General features: G+C 34.8%; 1 protein-coding gene across 2 annotated transcripts in view; it reads left to right on the top strand.

Moving 5' to 3' along the window:
- The window catches only part of LOC128025990 (collagen alpha-1(XIX) chain), a 132684-nt gene that overhangs the window by 74153 nt on the left and 36459 nt on the right, over positions 1–22072 (top strand). For both annotated transcript variants that reach the window (XM_052612643.1, XM_052612642.1), the window contains 12 exons: positions 8965–9027; positions 9143–9178; positions 13522–13557; positions 13996–14040; positions 14401–14436; positions 14938–14982; positions 15485–15538; positions 16474–16527; positions 18249–18338; positions 20184–20225; positions 20802–20879; positions 21423–21458. In XM_052612643.1, the coding sequence (XP_052468603.1) occupies positions 8965–9027; positions 9143–9178; positions 13522–13557; positions 13996–14040; positions 14401–14436; positions 14938–14982; positions 15485–15538; positions 16474–16527; positions 18249–18338; positions 20184–20225; positions 20802–20879; positions 21423–21458 (615 nt within the window). The remainder of the gene's footprint in view (positions 1–8964; positions 9028–9142; positions 9179–13521; positions 13558–13995; positions 14041–14400; positions 14437–14937; positions 14983–15484; positions 15539–16473; positions 16528–18248; positions 18339–20183; positions 20226–20801; positions 20880–21422; positions 21459–22072) is intronic.

The following is a 22072-nucleotide window of genomic DNA, read 5'->3' as shown; positions in this document are numbered from 1 at the left end:
TTTTTTGTTGACCAATGGTAGGCAGGAAAGTGTTCAGGATGTAAAAATGTTTTCATTCTTTTTGTAGTTCTGTTTGGTGACTTTAATGCCAGTTTTAAGCAGACAACTAGATGCTTTTTTATTGAAATTTATTTGTTTATTTTTTACTTTCGTACTGTTTTACTTTTATTGCAAGTTGAATGTTGTTTATTACCAATGGCCCTGTGCTTTAACCTGTTAACTGTAACCCATCCACTCTGTGGGACGCCTACATTTACTTCACTATATTACAATTAAATCAAATCTAATCTTGACAAACTATATATCGTTGGAAAGGTCTAAGACTCCCAAATATATATTTTACCAGTGTTTTTTGCTAAAAATTATGTAGGAAAAGTAATCGATTAATTTATGACAAGAGTGCACCCTCAAAAATCTAAATTATAAATGGAGTTTTGACCTTTGTTTAAAAAAGACGAGTTGTTTGTTGCCTTTTTCTCTATCACATTTTAGAAATCATCAGAAGTTATATATCGACTGAAAACTTAAAATCTCAAAATTCATCCTTCAAAACCCATTTTAAAATCAGACATTGTATTACCATGTAAATGGTACATCAAAATCATGTTACAAAATGTTTTCAGTCATGAATTAAAAAAATTTGGGTTTGTATCATGCATATTCAAGTCTATCTTCAAAAACGTGAGTGACAGTTAACAGGTTAAAACCCATTTTAAAATCAGACATTGCATTTCCATGTAAATGGTACATCAATATCATGTTACAAAATATTTCTTATTCATGAATTATACAAATTTCAGTTTGGATCGTGCACTACAAAGTCCATGTTCAAAAATGTGAGTGACAGTTAAGGGGTTAATGTGCCCTTTATTTGATGAAATCTAAAAGAACATAGGTTTGTACCAAGCCGCAACCTCCCGCTCTTTCTTGTGAAGCCCATACGGATGTGACTTAAACTGTAATTCATCAACTGGACGCTAGAGGCTGGCTGCAAAAAGGAGTCAATCCCATAGACTCCACATGTTAAAATGCCAAACTTTACAGCAGAAAAAAAATTACAGCCTGGTTCTAAAAATTATTTTGGTCTATATAGCTAATTTTACCCCTCATGACAACTGTGAGGGAGGTGATTTTTTTTTATAACTCATCCTTTTAAATAATATTAAGCCTTAAAGTTCTACATAATTAAGGGTGTGGCCACTAGAGTGACAGGTGGATTGCCACTCCTGTCATGGTCGTCGAGCTAGGTGGGCATGGTTTCAGCAACCAGCTGACACTTTGCCCATTTTCGAATTATCCAGGAGTCCAAGATGGCGATGGCCGCTTTTGGCTTCAAAAATGCTCCAAATCACACCTGCTTGGAAGTTTCTTGTAATCCTGAAGACCTTGATTAGCTGAATCAGGTGTGTTTGATAAGAGTTAGAGCTTAGAGCCAGGAATTGAGTTTGAGACCAATGACATACAGTAAGGGAGATATTGACAAACTCTCAACTGTAGTAGAACAACCTTTGGAACATGTAAATAAAATGTTTAGTACATTACTGTACTTTTTTTTTTTTTTACATACTGTACAGTGAAGGATGTATTGGCAAAATTTCACTGTATTATTACCGTTGGAGCATTTAAAAATATTCTGTACACTGTAACACTGTACAAAGCTTTCTCTGGTTTAAATCTGCTTCTACAATACATGTAGGCGGTTTATATATATTTTTTTTTTTTCATGTCTATATTAAGTGGTTGCATATTGTTAAAACCAATTGTGTTATGTATATCTTTGAACAGTGGCAATGTCCATTGAAAATCAAACCTAATTCTAAGTTTACCACGCTATCATATCAATCTGTGTCTGTTAACGCACAGTCACAGTTAATGAGTTCTGATGTAGCCAATAAATTATTGCATGATCAATTGAATCATATTCTTACACACAATGCGGCAGCGCTGATTCCGCTGCTGGCTGTACGTAGGCTAATCCAACCACCCCGTCTCTTCCCCGGGCGGTAATGGGATGGACCAACCGCGAGCACAAAAAACACAAAAAAATTACTAATCAGAATATTGAGTCATGTTTTGGGTTTGTTAAAATAAAAATCTTATTCGGATGCAACAACCTAAACTTGTAGAATCGAAAATTAAATGGAGAGACAATTATCCGTTTGTGAGATATAAAAATAAAACGGAAATTGAACGTTTGAAGCCAATTTTTATCTGGTTAATTTTGATGGTGCAAATTGAACAAAAAACTGCTAAGGGTCACATGGACCGATACAGTGTATACTGCACTAAGTAGTAAGCTAGCATCACATTCTCAACATAGACATAGATATCTGAGTAGATATCTTGTGAGGTCAGTGGAAACACATGCACCATTGTCAGTGACCTTGAAGGCTGTTTTGACACATGTGCTGTCTGTCCGTCAGTAAGGTGAGATGAAGCATTTATTCAGTGCTGTCCTCCAGAGAACAGAGAGGGAAGGACACGCTTGCATCCTACAGATTGGCTTCCCTCAGTCAAAGCTAGCTGTCTGCTCAGCATGTTAAAAAGCTGCACACACACTCACACACACATATCCTGCATCACTCCTCAGACTCGAGCCTGACAGATGGTAATTATGAACAGTGCTTTTGCAAAAGGTCTGCAATAATTCTCATGAAGCCCAGGGGTGTCAGATCTCACCAGGGGCAATGGCAGTGGATGAATATAAATTTACAGTATATAAATATATATATATTAAACAGAGCAAGAGCGAGTGTTTACATGCAGCTCCTTAACTTGTCAGTTCACACTCACGGCAGACACACACAGTCGGGTCTCAGGGTAAACCGTGTGCCTGTCTGACCTTTAACCTTCTTCTCATATGTTAACCATATTAGTTACCCTGTTTGCTTACTGTTTGACTTCTGGTTACCTGTTTTTTCTGGTGAATTAATTACAAAGCATATATAGCTTATTTTTATTTTATTTTTTTAACCTGTTGTCAATTTTTCTCTTTATTGATAAACCTTGCAATTTTTGAAAAAAAAAAATATTTAAATTATATATAAATTTATATTAAAAATACATTTATTTGGTTGTGGGATAAGAAAAAAAATATTAAAATCTTTATCTTATGCAGTCTTAAGTAAATTTTTCTTGTTTTGTAGATATCTATTGATATCATTTTTGTTTTATTTTTTAATATGCAACTAGTGATTTAGCAAATGATCTTTTGCTGTGCTCTTGCATACCCAGTGTTCTGGATCTGTTTTTTCTCATGCTCATGAGTTTATATCACACCAGAACTATGCTTGGATTCCTTCATTAATTAAAAAAAATTATAATTATAACCTACATTTTTCTTTTCCAGTCAGTTTGATACAACCTGTTTCAATTCCCTCCGTTTGACAAGAACAGTAATTCAAGTGAGTTAATTGTATATTTCAGATAGTGTGATGTCTAAACACTAGATAATTTTTGAGTTGTTCTGCTTTTCATGGCCAGTTTAGATCAAAATAATCTATCTTTATTTCCTCTAAGTGACGGTAATTACTGTTTCAATTTAGTCAAATGAACAAAAAGTAACCAGAGGCGATGTTTATCTGATCCCAGACAAACCCACCTGACATCTAACTCGGGGCAAATGATTCAGGCTCGGGTGTGATTAAATGAAAGTTCGGGTTTAAAAGCAGGTTTAGGGCTATCAGCAGTATTTTTGACGTACTTTTGACTGCCACAGAAACAAATTTCATCTCACCTGCCGGTTTTGTAAAAACAAAGAAAAACTGCATTTACAGCCATACAGTTAAATTATGGGAGTCTATGGGGCAAGTCCTTTCAGAGACTTTCAATGCAGAAATAGCAAGCTTATTTTAAGGAAGTTTAAGTGAAAAAGTAATTGAGAAAACAGCGGCGCATTTCTGCTTTTAAACCCTCCGAAATGCCTTAGCATATAGAATTTAATTTTAACTGGAAACTGGCTGGAGTCAAAACTATTTTCTTGGTTTTAAACCTGGAGCATTAAAAAAAGCTAAACGGTTTATCAAGGAATCTGTGCTTTAATTTTGGAAGGCCTTGAAGCTGTGTATGTGTTCAAGTACAGGACATGCCATGATTCAACTGTGCTAAGGCTCGAAGGGACACAAGGACAAGGACAAACAATGTAGGCCGATTTATTGTTAATAAATATAGAATCTGAGAAGTAGTTTATGACGTAAAATGAGTCACAGTTGTATTCTCTATTTTTGTACTATTGTTCAGTTTTAAGTGTATTGTCTTAGCAACAAATGACAGCCAGCATGCCTGCATGCATTAACCAGTTAGAAAACATTGACGTCATGTCATTTTTAATGATTTGGGTTCTGTAGAGATGTGTAGTCAATACATTAGATATATTTCTATACAGTAAGGCATGCTGTGATCCTGAGACACTCAATTAAATTGAGTTTTATGTATGAAGATGCAAACAAACCAGACCATTGTGGAGAGAAGTTTATTTTAACCCTGAGCTGTATTCAGAGATGAAAGGTGGTGCTCTGACCCTTTGGCTTTGTATTTAATGTCAGTCTGTATCATAGAGTATCAGGGCCGTCTGTCAATGTTTGACCTTCTTGTGGTCCTTTCATAGAACAAAATGCCTCGGGGTCTTTGGTATTTTTGCGGTGCTCATTAGGAAAACAAACACATCAAGAGAGCCAATCAAAAAGGCTGCTCACTTGTTTCAAAACTACTGCTGAAAAACTTGTTTGTTGGTTAAATCCTTCGCACACCCCAAAGACCCTTTGCATCACACTAGACTTAGGGTGTACTCACACTAGGCACGGTTGCCATGAACCGGGCCCGAGTACGATTGTCCCCCCTCCCCACTCCCCCTCTGGCCTGCACTCACATATAGGGTTTCAGCATTCGTGCCGGAGCACGCTTACGTCATTATGGTGCGACGGTTTCGCGATAAACAGGAAGAGCAGCGCTCTATGAACACAATGGAGTGCATCGCTCTGTTTTCTTTGTGGATAATTTTGTGTTGTTTGGTCCACAGCCTGTTGTTAAACAGATGTGTCGCCTTAGTGGCGCGAACATTTTCACGTAATCGTGCTGCTCGTATGAGGATGTTTGCAAGATACCAGCTGAAGTACAGCAAGGACTTTGAAGTTTTTAGTTTTTTTATGCGTTTTGCACCTCTGCCGTAGACCAAAGCGACCCTTTCCCTGCCATGTTGGTTTTGGAGCGTCGCAAAACCGTGACGCAAAGCGTCCTTTTCTGTGCCCCGGCACGGTTAGCGCTCACACTGCATGCGAACCACGCCCGAGTCCAACTGAACCGTGCCCTGGCCCACCTCTTCCAAGCGGGCCCGGGCCGGCCAATCGAGCCGCGCCCGGGCACGATTCGGAGCACTCACACTAGTCAAACGAACCGCGCTTTGGTGGTCAAACGCACTCGGGCACGGTTCAAACTGGCAGTGTGAGTACACCCTTAAAGCATGTGAATTTTGTAATAAAACCAACTATTCCATGTAAATATTTTTACATATTTGTAAAAATAAAAGAAAATTCTTAACATTTTTAAATCATTTTAAACTTTTAAACTTTCAAAATGTCAGTGCTTATTTAGTAAAAATACCATCAATATTACGCAAATTAAAATTATAACTATCAGTTTTGCTGTGTTTTTCACCATGACCATGATTTATTTTTAAAAAAAACTCTCTGTGGGTAAAAATTATTAATTTATCTTTTATGCCAAAAATCATTAGGATATTAAGTAAAGATCATGTTCCATGAAGATATATAGTTAATTTCCTACCGTAAATATATCAAAAATGAATCATCATTAGTAATATGCATTGCTAGGAACTTAATTTGGACAACTTTAAAAGCAATTTTCTCAATATTTCTATTTTTATGCACCCTCAGATTCCAGATTTTCAAATAGTTGCATCTCGGCCAAATATTGTCCCATCCTAGCAATTTGTATATATGTTTAATTCTAGAGGGGTTTTGAGAACTTGCAGCTGGTTGGATTTGTCTGCACAGTTTGAAATCTCTTTATAAACAATTTTATTTTTGGCAAAATATATTACTTTTACATGAATGGTAACTGCCAGTTGTGGCATCATTTCCACCATGGAAATTATTTTTTAAGTTTAAAAATTGATTTCCAGCATGAAATGTTCGTCAAACAAAAGTTGTGATAGAAATTACATTTGTTGAAAAAAAAAAAAAAAAAAGAGCAATTGTGCTGTCGAGCTCTTAGTAGAGCTATTCAGACTGTCCGTTCTGTGTGGCTTTTATTACTGATCACGAATGACCGTCTATCATCAGCTGGCCGTAAAAGACACTCTCTTCCCTCAGCGAGAACATTTCCTGTAAATCTTCATGCAGGGATTCAGGATTACACAGGAGTTTGGTGAGGGAGCTGATGCTTGACTTTTGCTTCGCTGCACCTTTGAGCTTAGACAGAAGGAGAGTGTGTATGCAGTGTTCCCATTTGCTCTTGTGATGGCAGTGTGTATGTGTGTCATCTCCACCCGTTCACACAGGCACTAGACTGTGACCGGGATCTGAGAAGAGTGAGAGGGCTGTGTAGCATCTGCATACGTTTGTCCTGACAGTGCAAAGAGACTCACACTACAAGAGTTCAGAGCGGAGTAATTGCTGCTGTTTATTAGAGAGTTGTTCATGGTCAATACACAATACACTGTAGTGTGCTTAACATACTTTTGATCTTAGTGTCCTGCTGCAGGTACATAAGTCAGAATGCAGGGACACCTACAGTACATCATAACCACTCACATTTCTAAAATAGGTTACTTTGTTTGACTGAGGACACTTTTATTTAAATTCTATCATTTGTCACCATTTATAATCACCGGTTTATCAACCTCCATTGGTCACCCCCAAGTTTATCACTCTTTTGAATCACTAGTTCATTTTAAATGACCCTGTGGAGTGGCGAATACATTTTTCAAAGTACAAATATTTAATGAAGTATTAATATGGGGCTATGAATATTGCATGTGCAATAATTATAATAACATTTGAAAAGTGCTGCTTTGAATTGATTCAGCGTGCCACACAACAGGACCATTTTAATAAACTTTTATAGCGGTTTAAAATGCCCCCCCCCCCCAATGTTTATTTTAAAATGTTTTTAATCTTAAATGTTAGTTAGTTAGTTAGTTAAGATGATCCTGGATTTCTCTGTTTAGATCTCAAGTTATATTAGCTGTGCCAGAAAAAAAATACTTAAAAATAATTAAAAAAATAATTATGAATTATATTTTTTATACAATAAACTCCAAAGATAACACTTTTTATTATTTATTTGAACTCATCACCAAAATTATTAATTAAATTAAGTTCTTATGTGCTATATAACACTCTGGACATAATGTAATTTCAATATTTCATTCAAAATTGCATCATGAAATTCGAACTTACTCAGAAAGTTGATCATAAAAATACACATACATTTTTATTAATTCCAAAATATTATTGTTATTTTCATGAGACACAATGAAAACATATGTCAAGTTCTCAAATACAGCTTAGAGCTTTTGATGTTTTTTTTTTTTTTTAATTGCTGTAGTTCAGAATTTCCAAGATGCAATCCAAACGGATAGCAATCTGATCACTCAGGAGGTGGTTTGGGAGGTGGCAATCACAGAGAGGAACGACACTGTATGCCTTGGCATTAGACCAAACACTGCTGTCTTTTGTTTGCGCTTTGTTGTGCTTGTAAGAAAAGAAAAAAACTGAACATCTTTGGGGGAAACGTCTTTTCCAGGTTGGGTAGGCAAATTGTATAACCTTTCCACAGAGTTCCTCTCAGGAATTTTAATGTACATACAGTGTTCAGTCAAGTCTGACACCGCTAAAGTCAGCAGAGGGATGTTTGTGATGGTCCCTTCTCTCCTCATCACTTCCTCCAACTCTCTCATCTCATCTCATTGAGAGGATGTTTGTTTTGAAAGAAAATAGAGCATTCAATTCTAAATCCGTCATATCTTTGCATCATTTAACTATGAATCCTATGTGTTGGAGTTTCTGAAACTACAAATGAATTCCAGACTCAGTATATAGACAGTAAATGCTCAGCGTCCGTATGCCAGCATAAAAGATGCTCAGTTTGCATTGTCTTGACAGAGGACAGCATCTCAAAATGGACGTGAGTGAGTGAGACAGGAATTTATCTTCAGTGACAAAGTGCCATCTATCGGCCGATAAATTCCTGTCCTATCTGTGCGACATGATGTATGTACTATGGTGACTTACAGAACATTGATTTCATGTTTAGTGGCTGTAATTAGCCACTTTAGGTGCTGGATGCTAGACTCCCAACATGTATCACAGCATGGATGAATAATGTTTATGTTTGAAACAGTGTTGTTAATATATATATATATATATATATATATATATATATATATATATATATATATATATATATATATATATATATATATATATATATATATATATATATATATATTATAAAATAAATAAATAAATAAATAAAATATATTTGTTATTTATTTTTTATTTTATTTTTTTATACACAAAACCAGGATAAGACATGTGTAATGATATCTTAAAATTCAGCTTTGGCACTACACATATATTATTATTATTGTATTTACATTTAAATTTAAATGTTATTTAAATGTAAAGTTTTTATTATTTTTATTATTTATTTTTATTAACATTTTATGATTTTTACTGCTTTTTTATCACGTAATTGCAGGCTTGGTGAGCATAAGAGACTTCTTTCAAAAATGTAACCACTAATAAAATAATTATAAACAATAATAAAATAAAAAAAATTGAATAACATAAAATAACAATAAAATAAATACATTTTTAAATGAATCTCTTGTGCCAGTGGTTTCCCGCTTTGCCCTGTTACAGGTTATTCATCCCTAGACAATAATATCTCTGTGTTCATATGTTGTAAGCATATGTGTGACTATTTATCGTTTTTTTCCAGGGGATGAAGGGTGACCCGGGTGTTGCAGGAAAGGATGGACTGAAGGGCGATAAAGGGGATCCTGTATGTAACATCTCAGAGCTCTGTTTGAAAATCTCATCACAGACACAGCCATCAGATTTTTGGGTGATCATTTACCTCATGATACATTCATCTCTTCTAACATCTCACTTCACAGGGTTTGCCTGGCCTGGAGGGAGCCAGTGGAATAAAGGTGTGTAATGCATGTTTTATTTGCTAGTTCTGTGCATGTGTGCTGGGAGGAGGTGGGTCTGTTCACTTGTCTACCAGTTCTGTCTAAAAAATCTTCTGTAAAAAACCTTCAGTCAGAGGTTTTGATGCATACAGATATTCTGCATCACATAGTAACACACACGAGGCACTACATTTTACAGAGCGTCAATTTAAACAGAAAACTTGCAGGTCTTTGATAGACGCATTTATCTTCATGCCATGAAAGACTCCACAGAGATGATTCAAGTCTAATAAATGATTCAGAGTCATTGCTGTAGGATTCATTTTAAACCTCATTTTGAATTTTGCATTTATATGCTCAAATCATAATATTGTAAAATAAAATTACAGTTAAAATAACTCTTTTCTATCATAACATATTCTAAGAAGGGAATTTTATTTATGACCACAATGCTGATTTGGTGCTTAAGAATCATATCTTGTTATTATCAATGTTGAAAGCAATTGTGCTGGTTCAGAATGTTTTGAAAACTTTTTTTCAGGATTCTTTGATGAATAGAAAGCTCAAAATAACAACATTTGTTTGAAATGAAAATAGCAATGTTTATATATGTTAAATTCGTAACATTATAAATGTTTACTGTCATTTTATTGTCAATCCTTGCTGAATAAAAGTGTTAATTTCCTAAAAAAATAATTGATTCCAAATGTTTGAACAGTAGCATACTTGGAAAACAGCAAATTGAGTTAATGTATATTCTGCTTATCAATTAGAATTTTGCTTATTAATACACATAGCACCTACCCACATTTCATTAGAAGGTCAACATCACCTGAATTACTTTTTTTTTAACCCTGTAGTAATCAGTGATAAAAGTTTATAACAATTATAACAATGATTAAAAATTTCAATCACATTATTGTCTGTGATTAATCGCAATGAATTGCATTATAATGCACAAAACGAATAATGCATTCAAAAGCAGTGTATTATGCACTTTTTTCATTTAAAAGTAGGCCTACTGCTATTTGAACAAAAGTGTAATAACATTTGGTTTACAAACAGTTTAAACAAATACGGTGCATTTTACAGCAGTATTCCTTTTACATAGTAGCAGTTAAAATATTTATTGTAGCCTAAATCTCAACTTATAACAGTAATGTTATTAAATTAAATTTAAAACAAGCCAATTTGTCTCTGCCAGGACATTAACGTTTTTATAGAAAATATTGTATAGTTTGTTATAGAAAAACAAGTTATGCTCAGAGTCCAGTGCCCCGATCATCGCAGCAGAGTGCAGCGCGGGTCAACACTTGATGTGCGTGTAAAGACTGGTGTGTGCGAGATGCGGGAAAATAATGAGGGTGTGCTCACACTAGGCAATCTTAACCCAAAGCCTGGTTTGTTTGACTAGTGTGTTCCCGGAGTGCAGATCTTCTGATACGTGCTGCATGATTGCATGAATATTTCTAAGTGCCAAAAGCTATAGATGTGTACAGCAATATACTATGAGAGGAACGTATGTGTTACCGCGTCTCATATGACTCAAAATAATAAACCAAGTTAACAAACAATTCACTCCAATGTGTTGAGCGAAAGCACTTCTTTGCTGTCTTTATGTGCTATCAGAAACTTCCATTTCCAACATGATTTCCAGTCATGATTACGAGCTTGTTGCATTGTTTTCTGTTAAAAATAACAGTGGAAAGTGGTTTATGAATGCTGATGCTTAGCCTAAATAATTTGATCAGGAGCATCCCCTCCTGTGACCCATGAATTACCTATATGTGTATTCAGAGCCAGTGAGCAACGGACTTTCATAATAATAAAAACTGCGTTAACACGCAAGAAAATAATTGTCACCATTAATCAACTAACGTGATAATAAATTGTTTACTTGCCCAGCCCATATATATGTGTGTGTGTGCGCTCTTGTTTTTTGTGTCATATCAGGACACAACTCTGTATAATGGCATGGCTATGACACAGGTATTACAAGGAGAGGGTGACGTATGAGGACATAACCCATGTCCCCATTTTTCAAAACACTTATAAATCATACAGAAATAGTTTTTTTTTTTTTTTTTTTTTTGAGAAAGTAAAAATGTACAAGGTTTCCTGTGAGGGTTAGGGTTAGATGTAGGGTTGGTGAAGGGCCATAGAATATACAGTTTGTACAGTATAAAAGCCATTACACCTATGGGATGTCCCCACTTTTCACAAAAACAAATGTGTGTGTGTGTGTGTGTGTGTGTGTGTATAAATTATTCTACATTTAATTTAACGTCAGTGTAGTCTTCAAAAGACGTTATTGAGGAGAGAATTTAGGGGGAAAATGAGAAAAAAAAAATTATTGTTCGTTTTGCATTTTATGTTCATCAAAGCTGAAGTTACAGTAACTAGCACCACCAACATCTTCTGTCATATTGAGAGTAGAGTACACTGCATCAGCTTCATCTCTGCTTACTGGATACTAATAAGAGAAACTTTGAGAGCACAGAAGCCAAAAGCTTTTTGGTTGCACTAAATTTGCAGGTTTGGAACAGCATTCCATGTGTCAATTAAATCAAAAGGTGGAGACGAAAGGTGCGATTTGACAGCAGGGCACAAAATCAATGATGATGCCTGCTGTGTGAAGCTCTAGCTAAATAGGAGAAGGTAGATGACTGTTGCCCCTTTAAACCAGTTTACAATGATTCATGAAGCCTGGAACACCTAACAATTTGATTTTGCCAGTTCTGAAACAGCTAATTATGATGATGGGTGACACAAATATAAACTGGCTTTTAAGAGTTCTATTATTCTCTCATGGTTTCCTCTTTAGTTTGTGATTTGATTGTAGCCGGCTCTGAACGGAGCATGGTGTTTAGAGCTAGCTCTGTTTTAATTAAGAATGTATAATTAATGGGGGGTTTTCTGTCCAAAGAAAAAGAAAATGTTTGAACAAGTGTAACATAAATCCCATTTCAAGATTTTAATTACATTCTAGCTTATATAATGGTAAGTAGTTGTTTATCTGAGCTCAGACCAGAAATCAACTGATTTCAGTGCTTTGTGTATTTATATATATATATATATATATATATATATATATATATATATATATATATATATATTTGCTTTTGATTGTAAAGCACCCAATTTTTCTTTCTTTCTTTTTTAATATTTAGCAGAGATAATTCGGAAACAAAATATCTTGGTTCCCACAAAAATATTAAACAGCGCAACTGTTTTCTACATTGATAATGATAAGAAATGTTTCATGAGTACAAAATCAGCATATTAGAAGGATTCCTGAATAGTCATGTGACACTGAAGACTGGAATAATGACTTCTGAAAATTCAGTTTTGCCATCACAGGAATAAATGACATTTTAAAATGCATTGAAATAAAGACAGTTATTTTAAACGGAAGAATATATATTATAATATATAATAAAAAATAATGTATGATGCCTAAAACTTAGTTTAAAATATTTATTTAATATTTAAAAATAAACTAAAAGTTTATACTCCAAGATCAATTTATCCAGTATTATGCAATATATAATTGTGCAAAGTATTGTGCCATTAGCAACATTCTAACACTAAACTAAATGTTCACTAAATGTTTCAATTCATATTCCATTTCACCTAGGATGACGTATTTATCGGAAACTCCCTGTGAAGGAAATATAAAGTTTTGGAGCAGAGCTCATATATTTTACATGCATTTATTCAGCGCAATGAATAAATGTACAAAACAGGAAAAAAATTTACAATTCATTCTCTAGACCAACTTTGTCTTGAAGTTACATCAGGCCTCCTGTTTCATCTTGATTCATGAACTTCTGTTTTACAGCACATGAAATGCTGTAGATGAATTCAGGGATACATCAACAAAACGATCTGTCTTTCACCACAGACTGAAAGCCTCCAGAATGATTGACAGGCTATTAAACCTGCTGGTAGTTAATGGGTAAATGGAAAGCTGTAAAGCAGATTCAGAATCCACCTCTGTGTGGCAGACCGTGATGCCCTCTTACTGCAGTGAAAGGCTCTTGCGGTTTTAAATGTCATAAACCCTGGATTAATGTTAATCTCTCGCATCGAGGCTGTCCAGTCAGCTAAGAACGAGACAGGAAGCTTCTGTTTCATGCTTTTGTGGAGATGTTGAGGTTATCACTGAACTGAGAACTAAGCGCATGAGAAAAGATTAAATCATAACTGATAAGGTCTTTCTAAGGATAATTCCATAAGAGCATGCAGGTCCTGGGTTCCTTCATGTACCCTGCAAATGCAAATGTCTCTCATGGTAGTTTTCTGTAACAGTATAAATTAACGTCAATATTAAATAGTCTTTTTATTTTTTCTTTATTAAGGTGATGACAGCACATGGACTTAGACTTTCTGGAACTGTAAGTTTAGAGTCCATTTGAAATATATTGAAGTACTGATACATCTGAGACCATTGGTTTTTTTTTTTCATTTAATTTACAATTACAATTAAATTTTAGCTTGAGACTGTTTATTTTTATTTTATTTTTCCAAATGCAAATCCATGATTCAAAACAAATCAGACGGAAAATGTTTTCATTTATTCCGTGTTTATTCATTTACATCATAACATTGCTTTTTGTTATTATTATGATTATTAGTATTTCATCACTTTAATACATTTGCAATGTATTTGGAAATTATTTTCACTCAGATGTGCTGTTTAAATAACATACAGTACATAGTAAACTGACTCCCTCAGTGTGCTTTTTTTTTTGTGTGTATTGTAATCATGCATTTCCTCGATGAATAATCTCCGTCCATTATTGTGTTTGTTTCCTCTTTCTATAATCCATGAGGGGGAAGGAGGTGATAAAGGCCAGAAAGGAGAGAAAGGAGACCAGGTTAGTAGCCACACATTAGCATTGTTGGTCATGCATCCACAACAGATTGTACGATCATTCAAATTTAGAATTTATGCCGAGAAGTTTTTAAAAGTCTGTTTTGGCAGCCTTGTCTTGAAATAAAAAGGAAAATATAAAAGCTGTGCTGAATCAGTACAATGGACAGTCAATCAAAATGCTCAATCTGGCTCTCTTTAATCTGTAGATGTTTTTAGAGACACAGAGGTTTTAAAAGGAAACATTTTGAAAGCACAGGCACATAAAAATATATTTTTCGACCTTGGTCTCTTGTTTTACTGTAGGTCCTCTTGAAAATGTGATTTCATGCATTGCAGTCAGCATTTTCTCTTCTTTCACCAGGGTGAAAAGGGTTCTGAAGGCTTAAAAGGTCTACAGGTAAATAAAGTGCACAAAATTTTGTGCAATTTTTGACGTAATGCAAAAAAAAAAACCTGATTGTACAGTGCTCAGAATGTTAAAGTATCCATGTTGAAAGGCTATCAGCTTTAAAAAAAAAAAAAAGTGACCTGTCTTTATTTTGGCCATTCCAAGAAAATAAATAGTGATAGTGATACCATTAACAATTTCTGGATTTTGTCAAATCGTTTGATAGATTTAACTATATTTAGTGTGTGTGTGTGTGTGTGTGTGTGTGTCTATTATAATAAATATAATATAATAATATATTATGGTTATAAAATATCTTTATTTATTTTTACACTTTGGATGTGAAGTAGGTTAAATCGTATAGTTAGCTCTAACTTTTTCAGATGAAATGATACAAATGTATTCTGAAATGCTCTGGTAAATGCTACCATTTTCCGAGAAAGATAATTTTCTCTCTTTCTTCTCTTTTTCTTAATGCTTTCTTTCTTTCTTTCTCTAACTCTGATAAAGGGCAATAGTGGATTGCCTGGACTGACAGGGGCTCCAGGACTTGAGGTATCAACTTCCTGTCTCCATCAACCTTCCACTCTGGCATCTTATGATTTGACCAAGTTAGAAAGAACATTAAAGTCATCCTACTTTAGTGTGATGGAATTATTGCTGACCTTGTCAACGTGGTTGACCAGCAGAATAGCAGCTCTGTCGTGTTCTCTCTGATTTACTGACCAGTGGCAAACGCTTTCTTACGGGTGGCTTGTTCCAGTCAGTTCTTGCTGGGGTAAATGGGTTGCGAGTATGTTACCAGGTCACAGAAAGCATCTGACTGTGAACTTCATTTTAGTTAAGGACACCGATAGGGACTTCTCAGAATAGCAAGCTGTTAAAATGCTACACAGCTGGTAAAGAATCAGTACCTGAAGCAATAGTTTTCAAAGCATGTTTTCATTAGAGTTAGGCACAAACTGATTTTACATTTAGCTAATGACATAGTTTCAAACCTGAAATAAGGTCATGCTGATTAATTAAAAAAGATCTAAACCTGTTTGTGTTCTTATAGGGAAAGCAGGGTCCAACTGGTCCCACTGGCATTCGTGGACTTCCAGGAGATCCGGTAAGCAGAAAAACCTGTCCAAAACTGTACATTTTTATCTGATCAAAAGTATATATTTGCAAGACAATACATGATGAAATACTGTAAATGAGAGATAATTAGGGACCAGAATACCATACGCTATGAACTAAATGGTATGAACTAAAATTGAAAATGCAATCCAAGATATAGATGAGTTTGTTTCTTCATCAGAACAAGTGTAGAATCAGTTTCTTATTTCTTCATTGGAAAAAAATTGGAGAAAACATTACATCACTTGCTTACCAAAGGATTCTCTGCAGGGATTGGGTGCCGTCAGAATGAGAGTAGATTTTCAGCAATTTATTTTTTAGTTTTTGGGTGAGCTATTCCTTTATGAATTAAGCTTCCAAAATGGAGTTTTTGCAGTAGTGCTATATAAGAACAGTTTTGTGTTCCTTAGTTTGAAGAACATTTTGATATCCTTAAGAATAACAAGGAGAGCCTATTGTGAAATTGAAAGATCCTTCACAGTACCACAGAGATTTGCATGGGCAAAAACCACATGAAAATGTCAAAATCTTGATTTAATTTAATCACACTCTCCCCATCCTTTTAATTTTTACCACTCACTCACTCACTCACAAACACAAGAAAGACAATACACATATAAATAGCAGAGGCAAGGAAAACGAAGAATGCAGAGATGTAAATTGTTGCACAGACAATCAGCAATCAATCGGTAATCTGAAAATTAATTTACAGAGACGGGTACATCTGAGTTCTCTACATGTGGGAAGAGACAGCATCAGCATCACAATCTGTTCTCGGCACCTGCTTCTGCTAACGAGCATCTGCCTTTATTCCAAAAAGATGGGAGCACAGGGATGGGGGGTGTTATGGATCAAATCAAAAATGAAAAGCGGAACAGCTAAAGCTGATAGGCATGTGTCTTATCTCTCCTGTTTTTTTTCCAGGGCTCTCGTGGTCAGCCAGGACTGCCTGGAAAAGATGGAATGAAAGGAGAAAAGGTACACAAGAGCACTCCTTGACTGGGGCTGCATGTTTCTAATATGATGTTTACTTGGTTTTTCCATATGTTGAAGCACTAGATCATGTTCAGAAGAATTTGTTCACAGTTTGCACCAGCTGTAAGCAGATAAAAAGCTGTATGCTGAAATAGTTTCAGAGTTAAGATAGATAGTAGGGTCACTTGAGGTATCCTAAGGAATTACTTCTTCCTGTTTGTAATTTATTGTGGTCCTTTGGACGGCAACATGTGACATGCCTGTAGAGATACTGGAAAGTGTAATGAAACTGGAAATCTTGTCTAAAGCACACTACTACCTCTGATCTGAAACTAGACCTACAGCAAATTTGATCTTTAGATGATTTATAGAACTAAACAATGGCTATACACTTACAGATTTAATTTAAAAATTCTCCTCATCAAGTAACAACCTGAGGACTTAATATTAATAATAATCAAAATATGAGTGATTAAGTAAAAATATTTATATATACATTTTATACATTTTACATTTCATTATATATTTTCATTTTAGTTTTAGTTTAACCTGTTAAATGTCACCCCGTCCCGTATACGGGACACCTACGTTGACTATACTATATTACAATCAAATCTAATCTAATCTTGACAAACTATATATCGTTGGAAAAGTCTTTGACCTTTGTTCAAAAGGAGCTTTGACCTTTGTTTAAAAAAAAAAGACTTCCTCGTTGCCTTTTTCTCTATCACATTTTAGAAATCATCAGAAGTTATATATCACTTGAAAACATAAAATCTCAAAATTCATCCTTCAAAACCCATTTTAAAATCAGACATTGCATTACCATGTAAATGGTACATCAAAACCATGTTACAAAATGTTTTCAGTCATGAATTATAAAAATTTAGTTTTGTATCATGCACATTCATGTCTATCTTCAAAAACGTGAGTGACAGTTAACAGGTTAAGTATTTTTGTGCTTTTGTCATTTTATTTATTTATTTATTTACAATTATATATTTTTAATTTTACTTGTTTATATAAAATATCACACTGTTCTTTTAACACAGTTTTACAGTAGTAGCATCACTGCTTTAGTTTTCCAGTTTCTCAGTTCTTGTTTCTTCTTCTGGCTGAAATTGAGTCTTATGTAAGTTCTGGAAACATGATTTAAATATTTATATTTATTTTATTTTTAATTTATTTTATTTTAACACTTATTTTTTAAAAATCATCTATTTTTTGTAAAATATTTTAATTGCCAAAAATATTTTAATGTTAAATTCATTTTTTTAATCTTAATTTTATTTTATTTCTAATATGTACAGTATATATTCCAATATTATTAATGTTGTTTTTATTTTTAGTAAGACATTGCATAACAGTAGGAAATATATATTGTTAGACAAATAGCAATATGTTGTTAGACAAATAAATTAAAATTATTGTGAGAAAGTCGACTGGCAAAAATGCATTGCAATATTCACAGATCGCTCCGTCACTACAGCGTCTTTAATAAAGTGAGCATGTTCAGCATAGTGGATGTTTCGAGTTCTTTTTTAGTCTCTCGCCTCATCTCTGAAGCTGCATGATGCGATATCTAGGTTGGTGGCATTTGCCCCAGATGTCTGTGATATTTACGTCCAGCTTTTATTTTGTATGTGCGGTGCTCCTCAACCTGTCAAATGACAAACCTGAGGTGACAGCAACTCTAAATGCCAGCTGTCGGTGTGTGTTTGCAGGGTGATGCAGGCGGAGCGCCGGGACCGATAGGACCCCCGGGCCTCAAGGGTGAACCTGGTGAGCCCTGCTCTGTCGGAATTTGCAATGGGGTAGGTACACTACACCATTCCTGTCTTTCTCTTTCCCTTCACCTCCATTTTCCCCACTTAATATCTGCTCTTTGGGCACCACTTATAGACAAACAGAATATCACTCAACACGTATCCAACATCCCGCCGCTTTGATGACAGCTCAGATTTAAGAGGCACACTGACAATGATGTTATGCACCTGTAAATCTGTGACACATTGCCACACATGCATTCTTCCTCTGCCAGCAGCCGGGGTTATTGATGACAGCTCCTTGTTTTCAGCTTTGACAATGAAATACTGTTCATGCTAATTCACCGCTTTGGTTAAACTATCTTTAAAAACGCCTTTGCTGTACCATCCTGACGGTACACCTGTCAGCTGTCCTGGAATGTTATAGATTGGGTTACATTTCTAGTATGTAATGTAAAAGTATAAACAATATATAAACAATAGTTTAAAGACCGCATGAAACTGAAGTTGTGGTCATCTTTTCTTCCCTGTTGTGATACATTTCTTAGAAAAAAGAAAAAACTGCAGAGCAGGACATGATTTGGTCCATCGGGAGAGGATTGGATCATTGAATAATTATTTGCTATTGTGTCTTATTTCTTGCTGACTTGCCTGCGGTTTCCATGTTAGTTAGGTGCCAGCTGAACTCTGACCTTTTATGTTTTGTTTGCGAGGGAAGGAGAGAAACTGCACATTAACTGTAAAGTCGGTGAGTCATCCAGAATGTAGGTATATAGACAGATGGGTGGTGGGCAGACCGGGCACTTGTTGATCAGCTGAATGATTTGCTGGATGGAAATCTGTATAGCGTGAAGTCAGCCACCTTTATTTCCTCGCTTTTAGTGGAAAAAAAAAAGAGAGGGACATTTATTTAAGTGAATGAAAGAACTCAAAACTGACAATTTGTATACACTCCTGGGGCTCGTTTTGCTCTTTATAGTAGCTCAAGTGTTCGAGCATCGTGTTAGCAAGTGCAAGGTTGGGGGTTTGAATCCCAGGGAAAAGATGTCAGGAGAAAGTTGTTGTAAGATGCTTTGTATAAAAGCGTCTGCTAAATGCATTGATTTAATTTAATTTAATTTAAATGCCTATTATTTTTATTATTATTATCCAATACTTAATTTGACATAAAAATGTGGGGGGAGAATTTATATAATAATAATATTAATAATAATGTAATTATTTAAATTGAAGGAAAAAAAACTTTGTTGTTGTTGATATCGCTTTAAACACCCAATTTTTTTTTCGTTCAGTTTCTTTCAAAGGCCTTACTGTATTTAATCAATTCAATATAATAAATGATTCTATATTTTGAAGTCATAGGGTTCAAAAAGGATGTTTACCTTCCGTCTATGGCTGTTTCTGCAATGCGAAAACTACTTGCTAATCTAATTCTTGCTGACTACAAAAATCAATTTTCCATCAGTGGCATATAGCAAATAATGCTTACTGTAACTCTTTCACACTGTCGGCTCCTGCAATATCACTTGCAAATCACACAGAAAAAAAAAAAAAAAAATCTAAAATTTGCTGTGAATTGCACCGAACTCAAGTGCTTGCAGTATTTGGCAGTGTTGAGGGAGCTTCTTGAAATTGTGTCTTGTCAAGCTGCAAGCTACTGATTTAAAGTGGTTAAGAAAAAGTGGATTATTTCTTTTACCTCCTTATATAAAATATGACACTGTTCTTTTAAAACGGTTTTCATAGCATCACCACTACTTTAGTATTCCCAAAACACTGTTCCTATAAAAGTTTCTCGTTTCTTGACTTGTGTCTTCTTATCTGGCTGAAACTGAGTCTTATGTAAGTACGGTATTCATTTGAGTTGGTGTTTCATCTCTTGTTTTACACTAGGAGGAGGTCGTTTCTGGTCTTCGGGGGTCGCGGGGCCCTAAGGTAGGTGACTGCGAGAGATTCTTTTTAAAGTATTCAATTTTGCGTTTGTGTAGTTTATCTATAAAGGAACATCCCCACTCATATTTCCCTGTGCTGTGCTTTGTCTTTTTTTTTATGGTGTGATAAGAAATGTCAGCATTATGAATAATGTTGCTAAACTACAGAAAACAGTTTTGACTCATTCCCAAAGTTTAAAACAAAGCAAATTGTGTGGAATACAGTTTTCAAACTGAGTTAAAAGTCGAAATTGTCTGTGGTAATAGAGCTTAACTTGTTTTAAACCCTGAACATTTATTTAAGCCAGTTACATGCTGTCATAAATGATTTGCTTATGCAGAATGCTCCGTTAAAGCTCTTATTTTACTGCTGTGTAAGCATCTGTTTTTAAGGGTTTGGTTTTAAATGTATTACTACATACTGCCTGAAGATGTTCGTGATGTTGATATGGCAACCATTTTCAAACCACAATGATTGTTCAGCAAAGCCTTATTGTCTAAACTTGCACTACTTGACGGTGCTCTATGTATTTTGTAGTTAATTTAGTTTGACTGAATGAACTTTTTTGCCCTCTACCAGGGTGAGCGAGGTGTACCTGGAGTACCCGGAGATGCTGGAGAGAAAGGAGAACCTGGCATTGGAATCACTGGACCCCCTGTAAGTTCCTGTTCAAGAATTATAACTTCATTTAAAGGGTTAGTTCACACAAAACAGAAAATTCTCTCATTTACTCGCTGTCATGTTGTTTCAAACTTTCTTTTGTGGAACACAAAGTTTGACATTTCAGTTTGTTCCTCACACAGTAATATGGTACAGCATCAAAAGAGTTGGAATATATTGTACAAGTCAAATTAATAACTGTTATGATACATTTTGTCAGAATTAGAGATTGACAACTGCTTTTTTCTTTAGTCATACAGGTTTGCAATGACAATGACTTTTCACACAGATATACACAGTCTGCATTATCGTTTCTTCATCCCACATACTTCCCGCAGACAACCACAAAGTTCACACTATATAATATATAAGCATTTCAAGTAGCTTTAGATCTTAGCATTTATAATTTTTTTGTATATCAGACTGAAAACAATATTTATATGACAAGTGTCATAATTAATAGAAAATTGATGATTAATTAATTAATTAATTGTTAAATTCGTTTATAATTGTTAATTTCGTTAATTTTGTTTTCTGTAGGGTTTGATGGGAGCTAAAGGTGAACCAGGAATTCAGGTAAAAGATCAATTAACATGCAGAAATCAACAAATTACATGTAGACCTAGCATGTAAACGAGATATAATTCATGTACTAAGGGTGGGAGAAGATATTGATTTTCCGATGCATCGCATTCTCTCTTCAACGATTCTGAGCTTAGTGTTTCACACATATGGTGTGTGTGTGTGTGTGTGTGTGTGTGTGTGTGTGTGTGTGCACTAGACTAGAGACAATCGCGGTGGGCTTCATTGCAAGGGATATCTGCTGAGACACTTCCACCCGCCGTTATTTCAGTTTTACTTTAGATATGCTTTCATTTATGCAGTTTTGAGTGCAGTATGTATTAGATGCAGGAAACTCATGTACTGACAGATTTTCACTTGCGCTTTGTTTTTGTTAATACAATAATTTTGTTGTGTATTTAAGGCGAGACACTGCAGGTGAATAGGGTAAAAAAAATAACCAATAGTTATTACCTTACTTACCCAGTTGATTGATTACATTGATTATTGCATTTTTATTTTTATTTTTTTTATTACAAGTTTTCAAAAATGTTATGTGTAAATATGCAAATGAGGCATTTTTTATTGAAATATGCGCTAATTTGCATAAATGTCTAGTACAAAAATCT

The sequence above is a fragment of the Carassius gibelio genome, chromosome A13 (assembly GCF_023724105.1).
Source record: "Carassius gibelio isolate Cgi1373 ecotype wild population from Czech Republic chromosome A13, carGib1.2-hapl.c, whole genome shotgun sequence".
NCBI lineage: Eukaryota > Metazoa > Chordata > Actinopteri > Cypriniformes > Cyprinidae > Carassius > Carassius gibelio.
This window is presented reverse-complemented; position numbering and strand designations above follow the sequence as displayed.